The 22,804-nt window shown below is 30.3% G+C and overlaps 1 protein-coding gene across 1 annotated transcript in view; it reads right to left on the bottom strand.

The window, feature by feature from the left end:
- The window catches only part of LOC129957398 (unconventional myosin-Id-like), an 83,919-nt gene that overhangs the window by 18,218 nt on the left and 42,897 nt on the right, over positions 1-22,804 (bottom strand). The window contains exons 2-4 of the mRNA XM_056069703.1: positions 2,435-2,643; positions 1,541-1,634; positions 1,272-1,437 (exon numbers count right to left, since the gene is read on the bottom strand). Of these exons, the coding sequence (XP_055925678.1) occupies positions 1,272-1,437; positions 1,541-1,634; positions 2,435-2,643 (469 nt within the window). The remainder of the gene's footprint in view (positions 1-1,271; positions 1,438-1,540; positions 1,635-2,434; positions 2,644-22,804) is intronic.

The following is a 22,804-nucleotide window of genomic DNA, read 5'->3' as shown; positions in this document are numbered from 1 at the left end:
AAAATTTCATATTCTTCTATGCTTAGTAATTATCTTGTTCATTTGCTCCAAGATAGAAAAATGAACTTTTTGTGTATAGAATTTGCAAAAAATCTATGAATTCGGTGTTAATCAGTCATCAAATTTTATCATATATTTTATATTTTTAAACATATCAAACTTTATTGGTCTAGCTCAAAGTATTTTTGAGTTATGTTCACGGACAAATAAAATTCCAAAATGCATTTTTTGGACTTGGAGGTCTAAAACGTGGGGAAATATCAAAATTTCCAAGTCAAATTTTTTGATGATTTCAATACTTTCTCTTTACATATGTTGCATTGGAAAGAACAAAAATGGAATAATATATATCTGCAACTGTCCCTTCTCCTTCCCTTTTTTTTTCAAAAGAAGTAAAATTGGAAATAAAAAAGTTTTTGAGTTTAAATATTGTTCTTACCTCCTTCTGCATTATGAGGAAAACTATATTATAAACAATGTGATGGAAGCAACTGGAAAACAGTAAGTTGCTACATGTAGCATTAAAATGAAATACGCTTTCAAATTGAATGGGCTAATACAGATATATGACTTTACGAGCTAACAATGTGTTGATAGATCGCTGCTAATGTTTATAAAACACGAGTGAAAAAAAAAAAAAAAAAAAAAAGAACTGTAGTTTCTATAAGATAGAGGCAAGACATAAAAGAAAGTGCAAGGATTCCACCAAGAATCCATAACTAGTTTAATTTGCCATTTTTAGGAACAGTGCATTGAACAATAGTAATAGTAATGGTAAAATGAGTAGAGATTACAAAACCTTCATTAATCATAGTAATATAAAAAAATAACACTTTTGGAAAATGTAGTGAGATATACTTGTCACTTGTCAAAAAATGCAGAAAAAAATTGTTCTTGATTTTTTTTGTGTGGCAATAGCTAATGGCTAGATTAGAATTTGCAGAATCAATTTTAACTCAATGCTTATTATTCGAATACACAATTAGCTTCATGTGGACATTTTTAAAATGTAAAAATGCATACAATAATCAACTTGCACCTAAGAATAATATAAAATTCATTTTGGCACATAACATAATTTGTCTTTACCAAGTTCAATTTCAACCCTTTTATTATTACTGTTGAATATATATGACTGGAAAAAAATCCTTTGTCAAGTAACTATTTGTCTAAAAAATTTTTATTATTCTTGACAAGGATTATCATATGTAGTTTAATTTCCCACTAAGAATTAAAACATAATTTAAATATCTAATAAAATTTATTCTCACTTTTTCTAAAAGATAATTGCTAATGTGTCCACCATAAGGATCACCTTTGAAGTCAAAGTTGATGTCCATGTATTTGCCGAAACGACTAGAATTATCATTTCTATTTGTTTTTGCATTTCCAAACGCTTCTAATACACAATTTGATTGCAAAAGGATATTCTTCACTCTAAAAAAATGTAAATAATTCATTAAAATCAACATTGTAAAGCATTCTTCTAACAGATAAATATAGTGGAGAAAAATCGGAATCGAACATTAAAATTTAATACCTTTCAATTTCTTTTTGGCCACTAGTATTTGTAATAGCAGCAACATATCTCATTATTATTTTGGATGCTTCAGTCTTTCCAGCACCACTTTCACCTAAAAAATATAATATGATTAGAAACTACCGTATTATTTGAGAAAAAAAATAATTACATTAATACAAAAAAAAAAAAAAAAAACCCACATAAATAAAGAATGAAGCACAGCACATTTACTCAGGGGAAAAAAAAAAAAAACTTATAACAAAAATTCCAATAAATGAAGCTTAGTGTTCATAATAAATGTGATGTCAATTAGCTCACTAAAATAAAAATAATAAAATGAATATAGTAAGATAAAAAAAAAAAGGCAACAGGGGCGGAGGTAGGCAGGACAGGAAATATAAATTTTAATTCTATAATCAAAAGATTCTTAAAAGTTCAAAATAATAGTAACTAATATAATTTTAACACAAACATTAACTATAATTTTAATCTTGATTTCAACATACATGTATGAAGAGTATTCTTAGTTGACATTATTATGTTCTGCAAAAAAAAAAAAGGGAGGGGGGAGGGTTGACTCTAAATATACACATACTTAAGTTGTTAACTGGTCAATTCATCTCCCACTATACAATGAGTTTCATTTTCATGGATGTTCTCTGTCTTCTAAAATATGACTAGACAGTCCATCACCTCTGAACACAGCAAATAAAGACTAAAAATGCTAAATAATTACTCATAATTACATGGCCAACCATTTTTCATGTGAACAAAGCTTTACAAAGTGATAAACATGAAAGTCTCAACATAGTTCAAAACAGTATGCAAAGAAGTCACTATCGTGAACAGTAGAATGCATTCATGAAACTTAGTTGTTCAGGGTTATTTCAGAAAACAAAAATAAATCAATACCTGATATGACTATACATGTGTCTACAGCATTACGTTTCATGGATTTGTATGCAGCATCTGCTATTGCAAATATGTGAGGTGGCCTTTCAAAGATTTCTCGACCTTGATAACTGTTGATATAATCTTGTCCATAAATGTTCATAGTTCTGTAAGGATTTACAGATACACATACTTCTCCAATGTAGGTGTAGATATGGCCTGCATTATATCTAAAAAAAATATTTACATATTTAAAAATATTTTAATAATAAACAATAATATATTTCATCATTTCTTTTAAAACTACCTTCATATGATTGCAATATCAACAGCAACAAAAAATACAAAGAAAATAACGACAGGTAAAATATAATTAAAATGAAACTGAATTGAGCTAAAAAAAATTAGCCCAAACTTAAAAAATCTTTAAATAATAATAACCTTTTATACAATCTTTAAATAGAAAATGCCAAGAGAAAACAAGATTCATGATAGGATGTATTTTGAGACGAACATTTATCATTCCCATGTTCACTCAAATTTTCATAAATACTCTATATAGAAGTTGCTTTAATCAATGATTGTAACATAGGATAAAATAATTTTGCTGAAAATTTGTGTATATTACGATATTTAATTCCAACCTTTTTACAGTTTTTCAAATGTTGAAAAATTAATTTAGTTCATTTGCAATGCACATAAAAATTTGCGCACATTATCCTAAAATCCTTTTATAATAATAATAAGAAAAACTGATTAGGGATTTTTTTGGAAATTAGTATTGAATAAACTAATTTAATTGAATACACAATAGAGAACTTAGAATCCTTTGTCAATCAGTTATTTATACAAAATGGCAGATTATACAGAGGCCTAGGGTCACTAAACTGAGAGAAGATTACAAGCAGGTCGATTAAAAAACTTTATTATTTTCCAAGTTCTCCATCCAAAAAAATGGTTGAAAAAGTACAAATGCTATGAATGATATAGTATTAGAATATTATGAACATTTTTCAAATATAATTCAAGTAATTTCAAGATTATTATAATTAATCAAGTATTATAATAATTTTTCCAGTATAATAATAAAAAACAAGAAATATAATTTTCCAGTATAAGAAATTATTTCAAGTATAATTTCATAATTCAAGTATAATTAATTTTTCAAATAATTATTAACCAAGTATCAAGTAAAATTTCAAGTATACAAGGAAGTATAATGAAGAATTAATTGGCAATCAAGTATAATCTGACAAATTAATCAAGTATTAATTGGTCAGACTTCTATACGTTCTTTATTACGCTCACTTAGTTATTTGAATAATTATAAACATGGAGACTTTACTTCAATAACAGTGTGTACAAATGTGAATGTTGAGTAAACGTGCATCATAATAGACACAAAAATTAATCCATTTTCACAAAATCAATAAAAAAAAGTTTACATAAAGTAATCATTAAAATGTTAAAAATGAGAAACTAAATTGGCACCTTTATTAAAAGAAAGGCATCATTATCTGCATCGATTGAGATCACAAAATACCTAAATCCATCACTGAATATTTATATACAGATTTGAAGCCCATAAATATTATATCTAAAAATGTACATTTAACTAAAAATTATTTTTTTTGATAATTATTTTAATGCAATATTATATAATTTTAAAACGAATTTATTATATATAAGTATAGCAATACATAAATCTATACACGCATTATCAATGCTATAACTGAATAATGTAATGATAATTAAACCAATTTATAATAATGGTGTTCATGAAACTGTCCAGAATATATGAGATATCATTTCTATGTTGCTTTAAGCAAATTTTTTCAATGGCATATTTCAGAAATGTCCTTTCAAACATATTGAAATTCTCTTTAAAAGTTAAAATTCTATTGTCTAATTTCGAGAAAAAAAAAGCGTTCGAAATTTTAAAAAAAAAATATGATGAGTAAAACTGAGATTTTAAAAAGATAGTTCCCAAAATGAAATAAAGCAACATGAGTCATTAAATTTTGTTGCATTCTCCTAAACGGTGAAAAAGTACTGCCATCATCCAAAAAATTGACGATTGTTATACTTTTTGATGAATTTCCATATTTTAAAACTCCTTAAATTCCAAGGGGGGGGGTTATTTCCGGAATTATATCTGCTGTCTGTGTGAAAACGAAACTCACTCGATAAAAGCAGTATTTCCAAAAACATACTTTTATTGTATGTAGCATGAAACAGAATTTTAAATAATTATTTACTACCCTTTAGTGTTTGATTTAAAATACATTGCTAAAAATGTTACAGAATTTTGAACACATCCCCCCCCCTCACATTCGCTACTAGGAGGGTCATTTTCATGGAATCAAAAGTTATTTAAATTGATTGATGAACTGTTAATTAAGTTCTGAATATATCAATATAATTTGGCATCGAGAACACATAAGTGTACAAAATTTCAAAAACTCTAGAACATTAAGAAGCGAGTTAAAAATTTCCACCTGGACAAACATGAAACAAGTCAATTTAAATAAGAGCGAACTATGCGCAGAAAAGCAGTTTTTCGATTATTATACTAACTTTACTACTTTTTTTATCACAGGTATGGAAGTACTGTTTTAATTATACATGCGGAATAACATGATTATTAGTCAGCTTTGCACGCAAAGCATTGAAACGGCATTATCAATCCAGTTACTGAGACTGGGGATTTTCAACAAGGTTTTATTTTAAGGCATTTCTAGAAAATGGTGATCAGCAGAACGTAATAATGGATAACGTATCGAAACATAAGCACACATCCCCCCCCCCTCACATTCGCTACTAGGAGGGTCATTTTCATGGAATCAAAAGTTATTTAAATTGATTGATGAACTGTTAATTAAGTTCTGAATATATCAATATAATTTGGCATCGAGAACACATAAGTGTACAAAATTTCAAAAACTCTAGAACATTAAGAAGCGAGTTAAAAATTTCCACCTGGACAAACATGAAACAAGTCAATTTAAATAAGAGCGAACTATGCGCAGAAAAGCAGTTTTTCGATTATTATACTAACTTTACTACTTTTTTTATCACAGGTATGGAAGTACTGTTTTAATTATACATGCGGAATAACATGATTATTAGTCAGCTTTGCACGCAAAGCATTGAAACGGCATTATCAATCCAGTTACTGAGACTGGGGATTTTCAACAAGGTTTTATTTTAAGGCATTTCTAGAAAATGGTGATCAGCAGAACGTAATAATGGATAACGTATCGAAACATAAGCTTTCAAGCAAAAAAAAAAAAAAAAAAAAACTGGTGAAATTGGTACCATGATTGGGACTGGCCGATAGTCATGGTTTTCCTCCTATAGAGAATGTACAGTAAAGTATCTTTTCAAGATTTTTGCCGCAAATGAGGGTTTGTGAGAACCTGATGACCGCATTAATAATTTATCTAAGTGTCGAACTTTCATATTTAAAAAATCGTCGAAATCAGGTTAGTGGTTGGGGCTGGAGGATTAGTTCTTTGATTTTTCAAATTATTTTAAATGTAACGATTGGCGAAATCAAATTAGTTTTTAAACCAAAGGGATGCGACGTTGTTCAAAAAATTGTGATACCTTTAAAGAAGAAAGGTCGGAAAGAGAAGATGACAACTGGTGATGTTTAAATGTCTTTATTATTTTAAACACACACACACACACACACACACACACACACACACACACACACACACACACACACACACACACACACACACACACACACACACACACACACACACACACACACACACACACACACCAGCCAGATGAAAGAGATTCAATATGCAATTTTCACATCAAAAGGATAGATTTCTATTAAATAGGGGAGAAATTCCGTCTAGATGAATTTTTTTTTTCTTCTTATTTCTATGTCAACATGTTTACTCATAAAATGTAACAGGTAGAAAAGGTGCAATTTAGTATGTAATCTACACATCTTGATTTAATTTTGGATTAAATCCTTCAACGGATACACCGCCTGTTTGTTTATGTGTAAATGTGTATGTAAAACATGATAATCAAACAATGCAACAAATTACATAAACGAAATTTGTATGCAGTCTTTCTAACGAATTAGCAGACATATATCCAATTTTGGATCCAATCAGTCAGAGGGAAACGATCCAAAATGTATACTTTAATTTGTTCACTATATTGTGAAAATAGCCGTTTTAAATATATGAAAAGGTCGAGGAGTACATTCCAGCAGGTCTGTACATTAAAGGCTTAGAAAGCACTGAAATGTTAAGGTTGCATACCTTTAGAGAGTGAAAGAAATTGAATTTCAGAATGCAAAAATCTAAACTTAATCAAATTGTACTTCAGAAAAAGAGAGAATAAAAGCTGCTGTTAGTATCAATGAAGTCTATTTTTCATCACATGATACATATCAAGCGTTTCATGACTATTTAATTTTGAAATCCACCGTGTATCTTTTAAGGGGGAAAAAAATTACTAAATCCAATGTGAACTGTGCCGACTTAGAAACGCTGCTCACAAACACGCTTTTGAAGAATCAGCTCAAAGCACCTATATGTAAGATACAAAAACTAAATCTGAAATAAACCGGTTTGGAAATCACTCATTTCAACATCGGGCAACGCTCTCAGTTCTCAGAGAACGGTAATAATAAAATTAAAGAAAATAAAGAAACACAATGAAACTGAAGGGCTTTTAATGCCAGGAGTATTTCTGTTGTTTATATGAATTATCAATAATATATGCATATTTTACATTCCATTATTACAAATACATTTTGCATTCTATTTTTCAAAATAGAAATAATTCTATTAACGTGCATTCTGAAAATATAAAATTTGGCATGCATTAAACCAAAATAGAAAAATGACAACTGCTTGATGGAGAAGTGCACATCTTCATAACTGCTTGAAGTAAACAAATGTCAGTAAATTACGACTTAAATCTGTATAACAAAATTATTGTTGAAATACAATAAAACATACACATATACATATATATAATATATTTTGCTCTGTTCTTTGTTTTTACTTAGGTGCATTTCTTTGGATTCTTCCACGCAGATTCTTACTGTTACCGTTTAAGACACAGCTAAAACTGCCGCATTTTTTAAATTCAAGAACTCTTTTCAAGGCAGTCACAATTATTTAAAGAAGTAAACTGGAGATACTTTATAAATGAAATTGACTAGTTAAAAAAAAATCCTATTTTTCTTTCCCTTCTATCATGCTCTTATAGCGAGGAAAACTTGCTAATGGTGAGGAATATAACAAGGAAAATGAATAAATAAAATGTATTGATATTTTCCACTTCCTCATAAAAAGCGATGTACTCAATTTTTTAGAGTAATAATATTGCTTATATATTAATCGGCCACTTTCCGATTCTCTGCAAACAAAACAAAAATACGTGAAATTATTTCAGTATGCAATTTTTAGTACCTAATCATCACCGTAATTTTCATACACAATTTTGTTGATGAATTACAAGAGTTCAATGTATATGCTTACCAAAATATTAAAGATATTATATATGTAGTGACGAGCGCCTGTTGGCGAGCGCCATTTGCTGGTTGTTAGACGGAGTTGACGCTGGTTAGACGGAGAGCAGATCAGACGGATCTGGACGAGAGAAAAGACGTGTCAGATCAGACGGATCTGGACGAGAGTGTAGACGTGTCGGATCAGACGGATCTGGAGGAAAGTAAAGAAGTGGCAGATCAGACGGATCTGGACGAGAGAAAAGACGTGTCAGATCAGACGGATCTGGACGAGAGTGTAGACGTGTCGGATCAGACGGATCTGGACGAGAGAAAAGACGTGTCAGATCAGACGGATCTGGACGAGAGAAAAGACGTGTCAGATCAGACGGATCTGGACGAGAGTAAAGACGTGTCAGATCAGACGGATCTGGACGAAGTAAAGACGAGACTAGACGAGACGAGACGCGACGTATTCGACGAAATCTACTGAATGTTCAATTCTTTTATGTTAATGTATATATATCCTAAATGTCCTAATCGTCCTAAATGTAATTAAATGTGCGTTCTAAAATAGTAGTGATTTCTGAGTCCTACATATATATTAGATTTCAAATATATATAGATATTAGATCAAATTTTTGGTTGCTTGCGATAGCAAACAAAACAATCATACAGCACTAAAATTTAAAAAAAAAAAAAAAAAATCCCTTGAAATGCTGGATATCACTGTTGTAGCGGGAAATATTACACAAAACCAAAAGCACGCGTTCAAAGTCATTGAAAAGTGTGTAAGATCGAAAATAAACACGAATTCAGCAGAAGGGAAAATATATTGTTATAAATCGATAAGTTTAAATTAATTTTAAAAGATTAATTAAAATAAAAAAAATATTCGTTTGGAAATAAAATTTGTGAAATCGATTTTTTAAAAATTTTAAAATGGCGTAAAATTAAATTTTGTGCAGAGATATGTTCCGAAGTTAGCAGAAAACTGAATGCCATTCCACTCCCTTCCATTTCATCCTTCTAAGGTGCTAAAGAACTCAGGGGTGTTTGTGGGACCCCAAAAAGTCCCCTGAAACTTTTACGGACTTACTACCGGCATTTTGGAGTTTCGAGAAGGGGGGGGGAGAGAAATGAAAAATTACAATTATGAAGTATTGAATGACCTAATTATAAAAGTTCAATGAATTACTTTTTTTGCAAAATTAATAACCATAAATTTTCAAACATATAAACTACTACATTTTATGCAAATATTTTAAATTACCTGAATTAATTCTTTTAAAAAAAATTATCTAATTTCTGCTGCTTTTTTTTTATTTTCTGATGTTTGTGGGCTTGTCTTTCTTTTGTGGTGAACTTCATAATTGCAGGAAGGTTGACTTTTATTTTCCTCATTTACAGTTGAAGAAATTTCCTCGAGAACAGCACATGCAGAGGTAGAAGCTTTTCTGCTAATGTAGAAGGTTTTTCAGAGACTTTTATAGGTGACTCATCTGAAATACATGTTTTTAAGTCCTCTTGATATGTTTTCCAACTTCTGTTCATATTCAGTAAGAGATCTTTTGTGAATTGGATCAGTCATTGGATTTTTTGAGCCATATTTTTCACATGAGGTTTCTTTAGAAGCCATTAAATCATATTTAATAGTCTGCACTGCATCTAGGGAATCAATCTTAAGAGAGGTTCTATAGTCAGTGACAAGTGTATCCATTAAGTTGAATGCACTTTCCACTAATGGGCCATGGAAGCAGCTAAGGCAGGCTTTGACCAATTTAGCCAATGTAGGATACTTATAATCATTTGTGAAATCATCTTTTAAATTAAAAACTTTAGACCAATATTTATCAATTGTACACTTGACTTGATTTCCACTTTCATCAGATGTGTAGAGCATTTCTTTGGTGATATCAATATCACTCTGGTATAACCTTATTTCAGCTTCTACTTTTGACTTTTCATTATCACTAAAAATATGGGACATAAAAGATGATAATTTTTCAAAAGCTAATATTGTACTGGTTTTACCTCTTAGCTCTGGATCTAATGCTGTAAAACTAATTAGATATGAATTTTTAAGGGGTAATTTCTGTTTCATATGCTGAAATTTCTGAATGAAATTCTCTTGCGTACATAAATAAAAAAATATTTCAATAAGCGAAACGAAAAATTTACACGTGCATCAATAAATGAAACGAAAATTTTACACAGCGAAGAAAAAAAAGTTCCGAAGCGATCAATGACAAATAGCTAATACGGCGAAAAATTCCCCTTCTCTATTTATTGGCGCCACGCCAGGAGAGATAAGACCTTTGAACCCAGAGTCACGTTATCGCACATCTGGTCGAACGAAGTCTCCCCCTTTTTTTTCTGCCGCGCTTACTTGCCGAAAAGAATCCAGAAGAGAATGTCCGAGAACCGGGGGAATGAGTCATAACTCGCAATAAGGAAAGAACAAAAAAGAAGTTTTTCCCCCTTTTCACGCATTATCACTGCCTTTGGAGAAAGAAAGGAAAAGTTTTCGCCACACACACTGACCTTGCGTTTTCTGCTTTAAAAGCAAACAAAATTACCCAGATCAAAATAAATAATTCATTATTATTCCTACTTCCTTTTGAACGACGATCCCCGGAAATTCCGGGGATCGAAGTTCAAAATCCCCGGAATTCCGGGGTTTCCCCGGAGCACAAACACCCCTGAGAACATATATGAATTTTGTGAGACTCTGTCAAGGGGGTATGGTTCAAGGCATAAGGTTCAAAGCAAATAAACGAATATTCGATTTTGTATATAACGATTAAACAGTGAAGAGATTAATTTCAAAACTATACTGCATATTTCTATTATCATAAACAAACGTTAAGAATAAATTCAGAATAATTTTAAAAAAAATTGCTTTATTAGTGTTGTTTACTTTGTCTCAAATATTTTACTTACATTGTTCAAATGGTATTAGTGTAAATTTACAAATCGGTTAATTTAAAGTAATAATAATAATAATAATTTTTACAATGCGAAAATGTTCCAGACCAGGAGTTCCCACACTTTTCAACATTGCGGCCCACTTTTAAAAAACAAAACTTACAGTGAACCACTTCATCTTCGATGTACTGAATTTTTCCAAAGACGAATAGCACACATTCTTTACGAAAGAGATTTTTATGGGACAAAAAGGAACTTTTGCTAAGAAACAACATTTATTAACAAATATAACTTCACAAAACAAATTTCTAATGTGTAGTTTGATAAAGATTATGCGCCCACATCACATTTCTGCAAATGGTGGAAAGATTCATATACATTCAAGGTCTGGTTGCCAACCATAGTTTGGGATCCTCTGCTTCACACAAAAGTCTGCATCGTGACATTTATTGTGGGAATGATAGTATCTAATTTTAAGTTGCGGTTGGTCGTGATCTATTACTTATTCTGCTAATAAGATTAATTATAAGACAAATAAAAGATTTATTTACAAAAGATGCAATCATTAAATATAAGACTAGGGTGAATTAATCTCACGGTGTTTAACTTGCGCACATAGGCTCAATCCAGTTTCCACAATAAAGATTGAGGACTAAGAAGACTTAGTATCTGGAGAAATGCTCTGAATAGATATACAGAAAGTACAAGCGCTGCTTATCATTCTTCTCGTAAAGATCTACACAAATATACTACAAAATATTTAATTCTTAATATATAACGGCCGAGACCTTTCTTTTCTTTTCTCCCCCCCCCTTTTTGTATGGTTGTAATAAGTTGCAATATTTGATAAAGAAAACTACAGCGATGACAAGTAAATGAAATTAAAACTAAATTCCCAGTATTGGGACCTTTTGGCTATTAAGGGTTAAAGCAAGTTTGAATTTCTACGATAATATATCCCAACATGATAATGTTTTAGCCTTGATTCGTCTATTTTGATTTTATTAAAAAAAATTTACTCATATTTATCACACAACGATAGAATGCACACAAAAAGCATTATGAATATTGTCACAATATGCATGAATATAAATTTAATAACTAAAACAATAAAAAAAAATTACTGTAAATTTAAAAAAATTACTAAATTAAGAGAGGAAAATTACACGAAAATAAAATTGGCAACACTAAAAAGCTTATGTCATGAATTAAAAAAAAAGTGTAAAAACAGCTTTCATATGCAAGAATATTGCCCAAAGTTTTTGATAAAAAATATTAACTTTGATTTGAAAAAAGAAAACTTTATTAGTGAGCATCTACTGTTCAGTAAGAGAACCGCAAATTTGGTACCTTTAGGCCCAAAGGTCTGCCCTGTGGAACGTTTGGAATGATTTTTAATCCTGCATATTGCAAACAATATGTTAGGTTATTAAAGCATATCAAAAGAATATTTAAAATTTCAATCTACTTAAGACAAAAAAAAAAAAAAAAATGCTAGTGAATATGTAAATAAAAAAGAAAGAAATGGACCAATAAATAAAATGCGATTCTTAAATCAGTTTATCAACAAACATGAATACTATTATGCCGGCGGTAACTTTCTCCACTGGAATTTTTTTTGCATACTTACATAATGCGGATTTTTTGTTCAGCTTTGTTAGTCGAGATAATCAAATATGTTTTTTTTTTCAAAGACTTAATTTGATATGAATCTAAAATTTATTAAGTCACATGCCTAAGTTAATTTATCTTGTTCGGTATGTTTTTTTTAATGATGTTTATGTACATAAGAACAAGCAGTCTAACTTTTTACGGACTGTCAACAAGATAATGTTAATGATCTATGCTTTTGGTGCAAAAACAATATATAAATTCACTCAGATAGAATCGCGAATTTCAGATCGACAGCCAATCAATCATTTAACAGATCTAGTCCACAATTTCATACTGACCTACAATTCCAGTCAAAAGAATACAACAGAATATATTGACATAGAAAATTTCGCTTTTAAGGTATCATGTTCATAATCAAATAAACGATTAACTTCCAGGTTACAGATTTAGTCCAAAGTTTGATAAAAAATCTAGAATTTAAGTGCATAGACTACATATCAAATTTCATTCATCTAGCTTTTTATTGATGGTATAGTATTTCAATAAGTTATGATTTTTAGAGACATACAGGTTTAATTTATTCACCCTTACTCCACCCCACCCCGGATCCTGAGATTTAAAACATGGTACTTCCACAAAATCTCGATGCAATATTTTTTTGACAATATCCTTCGTATATGAAAAAGTAAAAACTGAAATGAAGCCAGCAACAACAGAGATGGAAAGGTCAAAGATATCATAAATAAGCTACAGTAAATAACAAATTAAAGAACAAAACAGGTTTATTAATTATCCCAATTCAATCAGATAAGATTAAATAACACGAAATAATGAATTTTAAAACATGAGAAATAGTAATCTCACTTTCAGATATAAAAGTGAAACGAGAAGGAAATGATAAAAAACGCGTCGAATCTAGGGTAGAATTATAAGTGACACGCAACAGTGACTGAAAGCAGGTCGCGAGACGATTTGGTGATAACCCATCACCTTGCTAAACGAGCACGCGCAGCACTCCACGGTCCGTCAAGTCAAACAAATCATACCTCGATCTGCACTTCCTATGAGGTCAGATTGACAGGACTGCCTGCAATACGGAAAACATAACGGTGTGGAATTATATGAACGTTGACGAATTTCTGACAATTTTCCCGCCAATTCCTTTTTTAAGTGATATCTTCCTAACTTTTAATCATCATAAATCGGTGGCGACGGGCACGCTTCGGTTATTCTGACATGTGTAGACGAACCTGCTTTTGTTTTTTCTCTTGTATCAATTACGCGATATGTCACAGGAACTTAATAAATCCCTTGAAATTAAATTAGTAGGACTTATTAGAAAGAGAAACAAACTTTGAAATGATGCTTCATCCGGATATTTATAACAATATAAATATTTTCAATCAATTTTTAATTTCTTAATCATTTTAATCATTCTAATTAAGAGCAAATCTATAAGTAAAGAATGCAGTCGCTTTTTCTTAACGCTAGAACTAACAAGACCGGCATTTTGATAGTTTTCAAATTTCATGCCTAAAAATTGCTATATAATTTATGTATTGCTCTAGAACTTTATGCCGACTATTCAACTTCTACTCAGCCATTTTAACTTGCATAAGCAATATGACTTAAACTAATTTATACTAAGACCCAATTTATAATGACGGCTTTAGCAATTTCAAAGTTTATAATATGGATCATCTATGCAATGATGGACATCAATACGTATTTAAATTCATTTATACATCTCTTTCAGACATTTCCTGGAAAAATTTGAATTACATTTTTCATATGGAATTATATTGATTGATCCAAAGTGTTTGGAAGCCGTTATAATAATTAAAATTTCCATTATGAATATTATTAATAATTATAATTATTTTATTTCGATTATGATTCAGTTTAGAACAAAGAGCTCTAATTGGATATCCTCTTATAAATGCAAATACAAACTGTTTTCCTTAGGGTTTTTATTAATAATTAATGAATTATTATATTAAATGTTGTTTTTGTTAAATTATATTATTTTATTGACATAAACTAAGCCAAAAGTTACACTGATGATCAAAAACCCGTCAATCTGAAGGGTGTGGTAAAACTAGGTATGTATTTAACATCGGTAGTTCTAGTGTTGATCTACAGTATTTACGTGGAAAGAGGAAAATTTAGTGGACAATTCTTTGGCATTAACTGTTGCGATGCAATTCCAAATGAAATAAATAACAATGAAGAGAGCCTGTTTCAACACGCATCAGGTAGATTTGGGCAATGAACTGCAGAACCAACAAAAGGAAAGAAAATTCCTCGTCATTGTTCATTGATGTTATATTCTAAGTTAAGATTATTCATTTTCATATTTAGCATCATTCAAATTGTATTACTGTAATTCAAAATGAAATGATAAGTTTTAAAAGAAAACTTTAGATTATCTAAGCTGACTGGGACAGCAATCACTTCGGGTAATCGAAAATTCGGTTAATAGAGACTGCATTTTAAATTGCGACTTTTCATTCGATAAATGTTTCCAAGACCGATTATTTGAAATTATACAAATAGGCCCGTAAGTACTAAAACGTATTAACCATTAACATGGATAGTTCTAGTGTTGATCTACAATATTTACGTAGAAAGAGGAAAATTTAATGGACAATTATCTGACATTAACCAATAAAAGTGTTTGCTATAATGCTATCAGAATAATTACATACATATTTGAAGCACAGTTTAACTTTAATGAAAGGAATATAATTAATTGTCGTCTGCACTTTCTCAATGATTTTTTTTAAGGGAATGTACATTTTCCCTCTCTGAATAAAGCGAAACGCTTTTATAAATGCCTTACTTTCCTGGAAATGCATGGAATCTGATTATTATTAAGGCACTTAAGAATAGAACCTTTTTTATTTACTTATCTATCTTCTCTCCTGCCTCCACTGAACGGCTTAAAAAAAATAACTACTGATAACGACCTTTACAAACCTCGCATCATGAAAAACGGATCTAATATGATCTTTGACACATTTTCTTGGAAAATTCGATAACTCTAGATAATAGAAACTTTAAACAAAGGAATCACACCATGAACATTTACCTATAAAAAATTGGATCTGTTTGCATTTGATATCTTTACTAAGCTAATATATACAAAATATCAAAAATAATTTTATACAATAAAGCCATTCTAGAGCAATAATCCTCTTTTCCAAGCAAACCTAGTTGTTCAGAAGGTTTGTTGGTAGCTCTGAAAGGTATTCATTTTTGCAAGGCAAAATATTTATCAAAACAAGCTCTAATTTATAATTTCTGACACAGTGAATTTTAAAATGTATCTTAAAAAAAAAAGCTTAAATAAAAGTTCATTCCCCCCCTTTTGTTTCTTTATTTTAAAGAAAATACAATTTGTGTGCTCTTAGATCTTTTTCTTGTACATAATATTATCGCTATCATAAAAATTCCAACTCTAGATTTTTACGAATCTCCATGTTTCAAACCTCATTCTCTCTGCAATTATGTTAACCCAAAAATGCTTGAAGTCAGCCGAATAAAATTTGGCATGTGGTCTTTATACTAAATACGTTGATTTCCACCAACTTTTGAATGAAATCCATTCACAGGAAGTCTGTCAGTCTGGCTAACAGTATACAAGTGAAGGTAACGACAAAATGCAAAGAGAGATGGATAAAATTAAGTGCATAGATTTAGCATTTAAACTGTGAATCCCTATCAACTTAAGAGGCAAATCCATCATGGAATTGGATGCTTATCGGTTTGTGCTTTTGTACGAAACACGACGTTCATAAACGCAACAATTAGAACAAAAGAAATTTGGTACACACTTTCATTATCTTAAGTATAGATACGTATCAAATCTTGAGCCAAATTTGCCATAGGATTGACTGACTGTCGATCTATGTAAATGCGAAAACTAAAAACACAAGCATGTAAATGCGAAAACTAAAATCGCAACGACTTAAAATACATGAGATTTGGTAAATGATCTTGTTCTTAAAAGTAGTCATAAGTCGGATTTTAGTTTCAATCAACTGAATAAATATAGTGCAAGATGCAATTTCGGTTTCTTTACTACATTATGAAAAACAAAACCTCATTACTTTTAATCATATTCGCGCATCACATTTTAACGTAGCTCTCGATTCTGAAAAATGCACTTGGACATCATTTAGATGTCAAAGGGCTTGATGATGAAAATGACTCCTTGCTTTAAATTCAGTAACCACAGTTATTTGAATCTCCCAACCAGTAAAGAGCGAAGTTCATTTTTCTTTCCACATTGGGAAATGTTTGATTTCGATTTGGTTTTAAGTGTTGCTTTTAAATGCATCTACTCTTAGTTCCTCTTTCTTTAAATAAAACATCCAAAGTCAAAAATAAAAAATTTAATAAATCTGTGAAATTTCACGGAATTTTTCCAAGTGAAATGAATAGTGCTTCTAGAAATGAACATTATGTCTAGGAACTATAAATTGTATATTAATTAAAAGTGACAGCTGAGAGAGGCTATGAAGGGGTGGTAGCTTAATATAAAAATTTAAGCGTAATTATAATTAATTTTAAATTAATTAATTAAATTAAAAATCTAAGTAAAGAATGCCTGCAATTTGTTCGTTAAATTTTGATTCCATTAATAGCTTGTATACAATGCGAAAATCCAGAAAACTTAATATCAATAGTTGATACACGATGTTTAAAAGCCAACTCACTCAAAAATAACTTTAAAATCTTAGGAATCAAAATTGTAGTTCTGTCCATACGGAAATTGCGATTTAAATTTCATTTAATGCATTATTTTATGTTAAATTATTTTCAATTCTATACATAAATTTTAATGCTAATAATCATCATTATTTAATCCTTAAACTTCAGTTTTTTTTTTTTTTTTTTTTTGTGTGTGTGTGTGTGTGTGTGTACGTGTACGATATAATGAGAGATATCACCATCAATAATTTCGACTCGATGATTTTAATGAATCTTCACGTTTTCGTTTGTTTCTCCCCATTCGATAACAAGATTAAAAAATGTCTGTTTGGAATTATAGTTTGTTCATTTGTGTAAACATGATAACTGAAAATGGCAAAAAGTTTGATAAAAGAAATTCGACGTACGGCTTTATTAATAGAATTAAGGTCTAAAAGTGGGAAACTCTTAAGGTCTTGAAGCCGACATAATGTTTGGAAATGAGGGGGGGGGGTTCGAATAGCATGTAGGAACAAAGCACATGTAACATAATTTTAATTTAGTACTGATATGAGAACTACCGAGCAATTTTCCCGTTTATCTCGTTATAAAATATTGTTCAATATACACTTTAACATCAAAATATGTCTGATTTTTTGTATTTTTTTTAACCATCTTAATGTAATATGACCCCTTCCATGGTTTTAATCTTCAACTGTAAGTCTTTACCAAGTTTCGGGTCATATTCCCCCCACGACCTCATTGTCTTGTCAATCTAACTATTCATGCACATTTGAAAACGAAAACAGAAATACAATCATTTACACAAATAAGACTCGGCGTTTGAACCTGAAACTAAAACTGTCGATGTGTATCAATTCTCAAAGGTCAAAGAACTCTTGATTTTTTTCACTATCATAAGAAATCTTATAAACAATGTTCAATATTTTTTTAAGTACGTAGGGTCTCGATAATCCGGATCTGTACCAATTCGGTTTCTCTCATAATCCGGCATTTTCAGAGATTCAGTTCAGTTATGTTAACGTCCCGTTTTAAAAGCAACACTAGGGCTATTTTGGGACGGACCTCGTATTTTGAACTGTGGTCAGATGAAGAGGACGACATCTGAACTGGCACTCCCTCTCCTAACTTCTGTAACACACCAGCGGGAGGACGTTTTGACGCGACGGATTCAACGTGCACCAAACCCGCTTACACGACGGTTCTTCGGTGGAATCAGGTTTTGAACCTAAAGCCCTCCGGTTCCGAAACCGAGATCTCACCACTAGGCCATTTCAGCCCCGGCATTTTCAGAGAAGCGAATGGATAGTGTTCACTGGCGGATTAAAGCACCGAAAACGATACATACTATGATATCTCACTTTTAACAAACTGATAAATTAGTTCAAATCTGTTCATATTTTTAATTTAATCAGCACTGACATAATAGTTTTTTTTTTTTAATTTTAGTATTTTTGTGAAAATACATTAGTTCTTATTGATTTATTTATTATAACTCATTCCAGTATGTACATAAATTTCTAGTACCTTCCAAGTATTTATAAAATTATATTTAAGCAGACACTAGACGTATACAAATACTATAATTGTTAAATGAATGTAATGAAACAGGTAGAACTTCACCAATTATAGTTAACAAGGTATTAACAGTATTCTAATATTTTGTTACTCAAAGAATTTGATTTCTTTTTTCAAATTTATTTATTTGGTAGAGAAGTTAATGAAAGTCTTTTTAAAATAGATCTAACTTTGGTGCTCCCAAGGTTTCAGCGCCTCTAGGCCACTGCCTAGACGAAGCCCGCCACTGGGAGCATTAAAAGGGAAAGAGGAGAAGAGTAAAGTTTCAAGTCTTTAGATCATCGGGACATCATTTTAAAATCGATAGTAAAATTTGTACCAAACAGACAAACAAGAAGGCTAGCTAACAAAAGCATTAAAATATAGTTTTAATATCATCATAACGTGTGTGTAGAAATGTAGTAACTAACTCAATAACTAAATGAAAAGTTTTACAAAATAAATTTAAAACGTTTTGGAAAAATCATTAATTTTTTTTAAAAAAATGTAAGGAAATAAAACTGGTATTATGGAAATGCCAGTTTTTTTTTTTTTTTTAATTCCACAATCGTACAAAAATGTGTGTGTGTGTGTATGTATACAATAATATGCTCTGAAGTTATTGAGGGAAAATGGTAAGACCTTTTCTCAGCGGATACCTAAAACCCAAGAAGTAATTACGCGCCACATTTTGTAGCTTTAAGGCCAAAGTTATGTCCTGCAAACATTTTGAAACATTCGCAATACCTGACAGTATGCACATTATAAATATAATCACGTTAAAAGAAAGCCCTTTCTAAAAAGCCAAGTTTTTATGTTTTTCTATAAATTTTTATATTAAATGTAACTAGTGAGAGAATGTCAACATGGTGCATTGTAAATTTAAATAATACTTTATATAAAATTGTCAGAAGAACGCTTGACTCTAGCAAGAAATTTAATCCGTATATATAAATCTAAGGGTTCGCGTACATCTAAATCCAGTAACTAGGCCAATTTTCGTATCACGGAAACATCTAAACTTCTAACTTTCTAAGCTATCTAATATTAGATACCGGAAGACAGCATGAACTCGAAAGCACATCAACATTTTGACCCATTTTTACGTACAAAACTCGATCAAGTGAAAGGACTGAAAAGCGCTTTTTATTAGTTATAAAACAAAACCACACATCAATGGAATTCCTCTGGGTAAAGACTGCTTTCCAAATCATAAAATTCATTATTCTCATGTTAAATACAATTTTACTTTGAGGCTGATTATAGAATTGTAGATGTTCTTCCTTTAAAAACTTTAAACACGTAATGCTTTATGAGTAACATGATGATGCAAAGACTAAACAGAATTCTAAGGTGTGCCACGCAGACTTGTTTCATGAAACCATTTTTTTATTGTAGTTTTTTTCCCTCTCCACAAGCGTGCATTCCAGAGGCAGTGGCTTCCAACTTCTCTCACGTGATAGGAAACGGAAAGCTTGTTTCTGACTAGCTTATCAAAATGAATCACATCTTCCTTACTTAAAAATGATGCAAAAGTAATGCATCACATTTGAATAATTATTTACGGGCTTACATATATTTTTTTCAAACAATATAAATAGACATGACTATCAAATATTCATTAGAATTTTCCTATGAAATCAGTACTCTATTTATACCAAATGAATGCACTCACTGATTTTTCAAGATTGAAATACATTGGAACATGAAAAATTTAAAATGTTGATAATTTGAATTTTCTTTTGGTCAGTTTTCAAATTTCCAATTAATTAATTATAAAATGTCACCTAAAATTTCAATTTGATTAATTCTAAATCATAAATCGTACTAAAAAGAATTTATGAATCATTTTCGTTATTTTGTGTAATAGGTTCGTACCTTATATCCTCGATGATCGTAACTGAATAATTTTAAGATCCTAAATTCCCTCGAAGACTTCGCTGTACTACGATATATTAAATCAAAAAGCTAAAAAAAAATTTCCCATAAAATTTCGCACTAGTGGATTATTCTGTTTTTTTTTTGAGGCATTAATGGATAGTTGTATTAAAAGTGCTGCATATTGCTTGTTTCTTAAAACTATTAATTTATCTATTGAAATGATTGTTCTTTTGTTTATTAAACTTTTGGGTGTCGACCCAAAATATCGTTCCAATGAGAAGAATTCCATGTGAATTTGACGCTTTTGCTAAGGTTTGAAATACAGCTCATGAAAAACAAAATAAAAATGACGTTTATAAAATTCAAAAAGGTAGATACTACGAAATAAAGGGAAAAAATTATTGTCAATTGTATTTCAACATTTGTTGAAAAATAAGCTTCCATCATATATGCAACGATATATCTTCTCTGATAAGTTCCGTAGCTGTTATCAAAGATGATATATCGTCATTTGGCACTAAACGGGTTACTCCTTTTTAATCAATTATGTATTATTTATTTACAAATTTAATTTTAAGCATAAATCTTATCATTTTCATTTCAAGAATAGTCACTGCAATCATTTTTAGACTATTTTTTTCTCAATTCGGATGTTTTTTTAGATAAATTGAATTTATATTAAGAAACTTCCTAATTACATACCCTTTCCAATATTGGTTACTCCTGCGCATTTTTTACCGATTTGTTACATATAACGTAGTATGAACAAATTATTGAAAAAAAAAGTATTTCTAAAGAATTTTAATTAATTTAATTTTAAAGTTAATTAATGTTAAAATAATTAGTAATAATGATATTAATTAATTTTAAAACAAATATTTTCCAACATTATTCGAAATTTTTTTGTAGTGATTTATTATTAACTAAATATATAAGTAAAATATTTTTTTTAAAAATCACACAACACGATTTTGTTGATCATATAAATTCCAGTGTTTCTGCATTCATGCTAGAACAGGATTCCCTCTCCCCTCCCCAACTACTGTGAGCGAAGATTTAGGTAAAAGATCTTTTCAGCTTTTTTTTTTTTTTTTTTTTTTTTTTTAAATTTTCTATAGTTTTTCTATCCGTAATTCCGTAGTTTTCACCTAATTTTCGTAAATTCCGTAGCAGATGGTGGTATGTAATCAGCCAAGTTTCACTGCATTAATAACGTGTACACCTCAAAAAAGTGTGCAAAATGCTTATAGATTTAGAATGATCATATTTAATTTCAACACAAGAAGGAGTTTTGATATAAGAGCACTGCCAGTGTGGTCAGATTTTAATTAAATGAAATTAGTTGCCGATTATGAAATCAAAAGGGAATTATATTTCAATGGTTAAATGAGAAAATCAAGAGGATTCCAAAGAACAACTGGATGCAATTAAAGAATTGAAAACAAACCACCATTTTACGGATTTATGGTTGGCCAATGAAAATTGAACCCAAATATGCGTAAGAAAAAATTGAAATAAATACAATCCGTTGCGGAATAGATTTCTAATAAACCAATCATTAATTCTGAAAAAATGCAACATCAGAATTTTTTTTTCCCCTTCTTCTGCAGCGTTTTCCGTAAACAGCTGTACAGCAAATATCTTCGTTTAATTCACAACACTAATTACGAAAGCTTAAACATATATAATAATTCAACATGGAAGGATTTTATTTATTATTAACAGCAGAAAACGCTTACGTTCATTTACATTCATAAAGATAGAACAAAATTTTACTATGGAGTTTATTTAAAGAACAGACGGGGAAATGTTGATGTAAAAATTAATAATCCGAAAGAATTTTTTTTAGACCGCCAGCACTTCGAAAAAATATAGGAGGTCGAATTAAGATGGCAATTCTGCAATATTAATCCACAACTTACTGATTGGTCCGAGTGATTTGTAGGGGCAAAACTTTATCGTGAGTACCAACTTATTTATGTCACTGACTTCACATCAGGGCCTAGGAAGATGACACTTGCATGCCTACCAAACTAACGATGCATGGTAAATTCGATTTTTATCAAAATGCAAAAGGAGAAAAAACAGTTTCCATTTCCTTTTATATTTAAAAAAAAACAAAAAACATTCCAATCAATTGAAAAATAAAATCACTAAATGAAAAACTGTCTTAACTACGATCTGAAATAAAATTCGAACTGAAG

The sequence above is a fragment of the Argiope bruennichi genome, chromosome 2 (assembly GCF_947563725.1).
Source record: "Argiope bruennichi chromosome 2, qqArgBrue1.1, whole genome shotgun sequence".
NCBI lineage: Eukaryota > Metazoa > Arthropoda > Arachnida > Araneae > Araneidae > Argiope > Argiope bruennichi.
The sequence above is the reverse complement of the archived record's forward strand: the minus strand, read 5'-3'. Positions and strand labels throughout refer to the sequence as shown.